General features: G+C 44.8%; 1 protein-coding gene across 5 annotated transcripts in view; it reads left to right on the top strand.

Moving 5' to 3' along the window:
* The window catches only part of EIF4B (eukaryotic translation initiation factor 4B), a 34583-nt gene that overhangs the window by 16206 nt on the left and 11530 nt on the right, over positions 1–6847 (top strand). For all 5 annotated transcript variants that reach the window (XM_021717208.1, XM_008067293.2, XM_021717207.1 and 2 more), the window contains 2 exons: positions 262–316; positions 947–1081. In XM_021717208.1, coding sequence (XP_021572883.1) covers positions 262–316; positions 947–1081 — 190 coding nt within the window. The remainder of the gene's footprint in view (positions 1–261; positions 317–946; positions 1082–6847) is intronic.

The following is a 6847-nucleotide window of genomic DNA, read 5'->3' as shown; positions in this document are numbered from 1 at the left end:
AAAAAAAAAAAAAAAAAAATAGTAAAGTAATTGACCTGATATCCTCATTTATGGCCAACTTAAAGTTGTTAATTCTAAGGGATTATTTTCATTTTCAAGTCTTTATAAAGGATTCTGTAGCCAAAAAATTGGAGTGTGGCTAGATTTGTGTTTTTCCTTTATTTCCCCCAGAGTTTCTGCTGTGCCTAGACGTTCAAGGTCACTCAAGGGATTTGTGCATAGTGGGGCAAAAGATTGGTTAATATGGTCCTGTGCTCTCAGTCTCTAGGTAACAGGAGAATTCGAGTGGACGTTGCTGATCAAGCTCAGGATAAAGGTAAGAGAACTGGTACAAATTTCTGTTTGGCAGTGGTCCCAGAATGACACAGAGGTGTCCTTTCCCAGAATTGTAATACAGGTAGTGATGGACCTGCCTGAGTCTTGAGTAACAGTTAACCAATTTTGTCCCACTAGGGACTTTGGTAGTGTTTGAGGACATCTTGGATTATCACAGCTGGAAGGAGGGTTGCTGACATCTGATAAGTAGACTTCAGGAGTTAATCTCTGTAATTTATAGAACAAACTGCTCCCCCCAACAAAGAATTATTTAGCCCAAGGTGTTAGAAGAATCAAGATTGAGAAGCCCTGATTGGTCTAGATGAACCTGAAATGTAATAAATAGCTATCTAGAGGACTGGGCAAAAGAGGGACCTAATTCATATGTGTTTCAGGGACTCCAGACCTGTACAGAATGTGGGATAGGTAAGCATTAAATGAATAGAAATAAACATGAGGAAAAGAATCACCCAGGTTGAATTGGAGAGTGTACTTAAGGGACCTGGGGCAACTTCATGATGGCAGCTGATATGAAAAAGAAATATGGCAAAATGGGGGTTTTTCTATGTGTGAGAAGTCTTGAGCAAAGTTTTTAATGAGCTAACTTTTTTGTGTTTTATTATGTCTATAGACAGGGATGACCGTTCTTTTGGCCGAGATAGAAATCGAGATTCTGACAAAACAGATACAGACTGGAGGGCCCGCCCTGCCACAGACAGCTTTGATGACTACCCGCCTCGAAGAGGTGATGATAGCTTTGGAGACAGTAAGTTCGTTTCTATTAAATTAGTTTCTTTTATTCTCTGGGGGACTGTTTAGTAATAGGACAGTGCATTATAGATGATCACACTAGCAGGTAGAAAAGGAGAAAGCAGTAGATGTAGAAAATTTGGATAATATCTGGTAGAATTGATAGATGTCAAAAAAGAATTTGATAAATTAATGATTTTTTTTTAAAGATGGGCAAAGAATAAAAGGAATAGACAGCTCGTTTTTGGTCACAGTTGTTTATAAAGAAACACAAAAGGCTACAAAGTAAGCTACTTGAACTAAAGTTCAGGAAGATTGCTGGGTGAAGAACAGTATATGAAGATCCATTACTTTGCTATATACTCTCAGAATGCAGTCAAATGTAGTTTTTTAGGAGCTGAGCACAGTGACTCAAACCTGTAGGAGAATTGCTTGAGTCTAGGAGCTTGTCGGTACAGTCAGCAATAGAACAACACCCTGTCTCCAAAAAAGCTGTAATTTTAAAGAATAACAATTTATTCACTTAAAAAATACTGAGAATAGCCGGGCTCGGTGGCTCAGCCTGTAATCCCGCGCCTTTGGGAGACTGAGGTGAGTGGATTGCCTGAGCCCTCGGGTTCGAGACCCGCCTGGGCAGCGAGACCTCATCTCTACAATAAATCAAAAAGTCAGCCAGGCGTGGTAGCGCATGCCTGTAATTCCAGCTACTCTTGGAAGGCTGAGGCGGAAGGATCGCCGGAGCCCAGCAGGTCGAGGCTGCAGTGGCCGGGAGCGGCCACTATACTCTAGTCTGGGCGACAGAGTGAGACTCCAACTCAAAAAAAAAAAATAGTGTCGGCCAGGCACAGTGGCTCATGCCTATAATACCTGCACTTGGGAGGCTGAGGTGAGAGGATTGCCTGAGCCCATGGGTTGGAGACCAGCTTGGGCAACTGGGTTAGACCTCATGGTGGTGCACGCCTATAGTCCCAGCTACTGGGAAGGCTGAATTGGAAGGACTGCTTGAGCCCAGCACGTGGAGGCTGCAGGTGGCCGTGAGCGTGCCACTGCACTCCAGCCTTGGTGACAGTGAGACTCCGACAAAAAAATAATAATACTGAGTGTCTACCAGGTGCCAGCCACTATTCTAGGCTCAAGGTCTAGCAGGGAACAAAAATAGACCAAAAATCTTGTCCTTACTGGGCATACATTAAAGTAGGAACGAGAAACGGCACGGGAATAAATAAAATAGCAGTTCAGGTAGGAATGAAATGGGGATACCATGGGGCAGGAGCAGGGATGAATTGATTGCACACATCACCTCAACCTCACTGAAGATTTATAAGACCCTTATTGGGAAAATGATGCAAATTCATTAAAATCCATGAAATTATTTTTAAAATGGAAAACCTGTTCGGTAAAGAAATGAGTGGTTTTTCTGTATAATGAAATACTTTATAGCATAACATACACGCAACAAAAGTGATAAAATTCAAAACTTTTTTTTAGTTGGAGTCTCATTCTGCTGCCCAGGCTGGAATGCAGTGGCACACTCATGGCCACCGCAACCTCGACTTGCTGGGCTCTAGCGATCCTTTTGCCTCAGCCTTCTGAATAACCACAACTACAGGTGCACCCTACCACGCCTGGCTAATTTTTTATTTGTTGTAGAGACAAGGTCTCACTAGGTTGCTCAGGCAATCTGAGCCACCGAGCCCGGCCAAATTCAAAACCTTATGTGTTGAGGGGGGAGGAAAATTTTGCGTAAAAAAAAATTTTTTTTTTTTTTGAGTTGGAGTCTCACTGTCATTCAGACTGGAGCGCAATGTCCGTTCCTGGCCACTGCAGCCTCGACCTGCTGGACTCTGGCGATCCTTCCGCCTCCGCCTTCCAAGTAGCTGGAAATACAGGTGTGCGCTACCACACCCAGCTAGTTTTTTGATTTATTGTAGAGATGAGGTTTCGCCAAGTTGCCCAGGTGGATCTCGAATCCGCGGGCTCAGGCAATCCACTCACCTCGACCTCCCAAAGAGCTGGGAGTACAGGCTAAGCCACCGAGTCTGCCCTTGCAAAAATTTGAAAGCAATAGTGTGTATGGTGTTAATGCGTAAGTTGTAAAAACATAAAGACAGGCATGGTAATGACTCATGATTGTAGGTGGGGATAGGAGGAATCCTGTTACATTTCTTTTAAGTAAACAAATAAATATGGCAAAATGCTGACATCCACTAAACCTAAGTAATGGGTTGTTATAATTGCTTTTTTCTATATGTTTGAAATATTTTATAAAGAAATGGAAAACGCAACTTAGATACACAGACATTTTAACCTTGTGAGATAACTAGTGAGTTCCGTATCAAATATAATTGGGAAGGCATAAGAGACACAATTTTTATCAGAGAAGAGCCCTCCGTGACTGGAAAAGCAAGATGTAGACGAAGGATGAAAGAGTGGGGCAGAGGTCAGCAGAAACAGTCAAGACTTTTATCTGACTTTACGTATCTTTGTAAAGCTTTGGGAGGAAGAACTACTGAGAACTACTCCAGCATTTATGCAAGAGATTCTGCTGTTAAACAGGAAGAAATGACTCTTGAAAGAAAGAGCAGTCAGACCCAGGGTCCTGTTTTGAATTAAGGGACATGACTGTTTTCTCTCCTGAAACCTCGAATTTAGGGCGTGCGGGATGGATAACAAGAAACAGTGAGTGTGCTGTTGTTATCCAAAGCTGGCCTGGTCAACTTAGTTAACCTGAGCTAAAGATCCCAGACTATACCAAGAGGTCAGAGACTCCTATCCCAAAGCATTAGGCCAAAAGAAAAAGAAAAGAAAAACTGGGGGTGTGGGGTATTAACACTAAACACTACAATGAAGTCTCAGTCGTGGCATGCCATTGTGGCTTTTTTTTGGTTTTGAGTTGGAGTTTCACTCTGTCGCCCAGGCTGGAGTGCAGTGGCATGCTCATGACCACCCCAATATTGATCTGCTGGGTTCTGGCAATCCTTCTACCTCCGCCTTCCAAGTAGCCGGAACTACAGGCATGCACTACCATGCCCAGCTAATTTTTTTATTTATTGTAGAAACAAGGTCTCGCAAAGTTGCCCTGGCTGGTCTCGAACCCACAGGCTCAGGCAATCCATTTGCCTCAACCTCCCAAAGTGCTGGAATTATAGGCTGAGCCACTGAACCTGGCGCATTATATTCTCTTCACTGAGGATCTGTGTTTTCTTGGAGGGCAAGCTTTTTATGATTTTATCTAAAATGAAGTACAGAGTTTGTCTGCCTCTCCAGAAATTGAAAACACATTTCAAGATAAACACATGACTGATTTTTGTTGTTGTTTGTGTACTGTTTTAGCTTCTTTCCTGTGTAAAATGATTTTCCTAACAGTAGCATGTCCTTTAATTTAAACAGTTTAAAATATCAGGGAATGTTATGTCTGGTCACAGAAAAAGTGTTGTGGTTTCCAAAATGAAAGAATTGCTTAAAAGGTAGCATTCACGGCCAGGCATGGTGGCTCGTGGTGAGAGGATTGCCTGAACCCAGGGGTTTGAGACCCACCTGGGCAACTTGGTGAGACCTGATCTCTACAATAAATAAAAAAATTAGCTGGGTGTGGTAACCTGCACATAGTTCTAGCCACTTAGATGACTGAGGCGGAAGGATTGCCTGAACCCAGCAGTTTGAAGCTGCAGTGGCTATGAACATGTCACTGCACTCCACCCTAGGCGACAGAGTGAGACTCCAACTCAAAAAATAATAATAAAAGGTAACAGTCACAAAAAGAAGATCCCTGTTTAGCCCACACAGGCAAATTATTAGCCCTCAGAATGTTTGTCGGGTTTCTTTGTTTTGTTTCTTGAGTCGGTGGTCTCACTCTGTCAACCCAGGCTAGAGTGCAGTGGCACGATCTCAACCTGGGCTTAGGCGATCCTTCTGACTCAAACTCTAGGAACTACAGGTGTGTGCCACCACGCCTGGCTAATTTTTTGGTATTTTGTAGAGACAAGAGCTCGCTGTATTGCCTAGGCTGGTCTCAAAGTGCTGGGGGGTTACAGATATGAGCCAGTGTACGTGGTCAGAATGTTTATAGTTTTTTTGTTTTGTTTTGTTTTTTGAGTTGGAGTCTCACTCTGTTGCCCAGATTGGAGTGCAGTGGCCACTCCCGGAGCCTCGACCTGCCGGGCTCCGGCGATCCTTCCGCCTCAGCCTTCCAAGTAGCTGGAACTACAGGCGCGCGCTACCACACCTGGCTAATTTTTTATTTATTGTAGAGATGAGGTCTCGCTAAGTTGCCCAGGCGGGTCTCCAACCCGTGGGCTCAGGCAATCCACTCACCTCAGCCTCCAAAGGTGTGGGATTACAGGCTGAGCCACCGAACCCGGCTAGTTTATAGTTTTTTTAAGTTAGTTGGTTCATAATTAGAAATTGAGATTTCTACCATGCCTGGCTAATTTTTTGATTTACTGTAGAGATGAGAGCTTGCCAAGTTGCCCAGGCTGGTCTCGAACCCATGGGCAGACTTGAGCCACTGCACCTGGCAAGACCTTGTAGGCTATTTTTTTAAAAAGCTTCATTTGTATAGTGGTGAGTTTTAAAAAATTTTAAAAGATTGGAAGATGCTACCAACAGTCAGCTGGAGCAAAATAGTAGCCATCCCTTTTATATTATTTATTTATTTATTTATTTATATTTTGAGTTGGAGTCTCACTCAGTCGCCCAGACTGGAGTGCAGTGGCCGCTCCCGGCCACTGCAGCCTTGCCTGCTGGGCTCCAGCGATCCTTCCGCCTCAGCTTTCCGAGTAGCTGGAATTACAGGCATGTGCTACCACGCCCAGCTGATTTTTTGATTTATTGTAGAGATGAGGTCTCACTGCCCAGGCGGGTCTCGAACCCGCGGGCTCAGGCAATCCACTCACCTCAGCCTCCCAAAGGCGCGGGATACCTCCATTTTCAACCCAATACCTCAAGGTCCATTATAGTTTCTTTTTTATATTTCTCTCCTTCTGCTGACACCCCCTGTCCCGCAGAAACTTTTCCTGCCCTGGTTCTGAACTCCATGCCCCTCTGTCCCTGCACAGACACCTTTCTTGCCTCTCAGGCTGAGTCATGCGAAGGACTGGCCTCCTCTGTGGACGGCCTCCTCTCCCTGCTCATCTCATCCCAGTTGGGCTCCAACTCCCCAGAATGCCCCCTCAGTGACTCCCTCTTCCCCCTGGCTGGGCTTTGACTTCCCAGGCTAGATTCCTCTCCCCCCAGCCACCCCCACATGGCTGTCCTTCTCACACAGCTGGACCTGAATTGTCCATACTGGAAACAACCCTACCACACACACACAGATACCCTCTTCACCCTTCACCCCATGCCAGAATGTCTCCCCTGTGGGGATGCCTTCTCTAGCCTTCTTGGGCTCTGAGTCCTGATCTGAGGACCATGTCTTCCCTCTCCCCCACCAGGACTGTGTGTCTGTGGATGTGTGTGTGCAAACTGCCCATTCTCGCTATTCATGGATTTTCTATTTGGAAATTCATCTACTTTCTAGTATCTATTTGCATCTGTTTTTAACCCCCAAATCAATACTCTTGGCACATTCCTGGCCATTTGCAGACATGTGCAGGACAGCAAAAAAACCTGAGTTTGGCCGGCACATTCCCAGTTGAGTTTGAACAAGGTGACTCTCCGCCTTCTTGTTTCAGCTCTCATGCCATAAACTAGTGTCCTTCCCACAGTCCACTCTGCCACTTTTTTGCATTGTGTGCTTTTTGTTAGTTAGCTGCTGAAGATGGCTCTCAAGCCTAATGCTGAA

Source organism: Carlito syrichta, unplaced genomic scaffold (assembly GCF_000164805.1).
Source record: "Carlito syrichta isolate Samal-C Ts95f unplaced genomic scaffold, Tarsius_syrichta-2.0.1 Scaffold309471, whole genome shotgun sequence".
NCBI classification, from domain to species: domain Eukaryota; kingdom Metazoa; phylum Chordata; class Mammalia; order Primates; family Tarsiidae; genus Carlito; species Carlito syrichta.
This window is presented reverse-complemented; position numbering and strand designations above follow the sequence as displayed.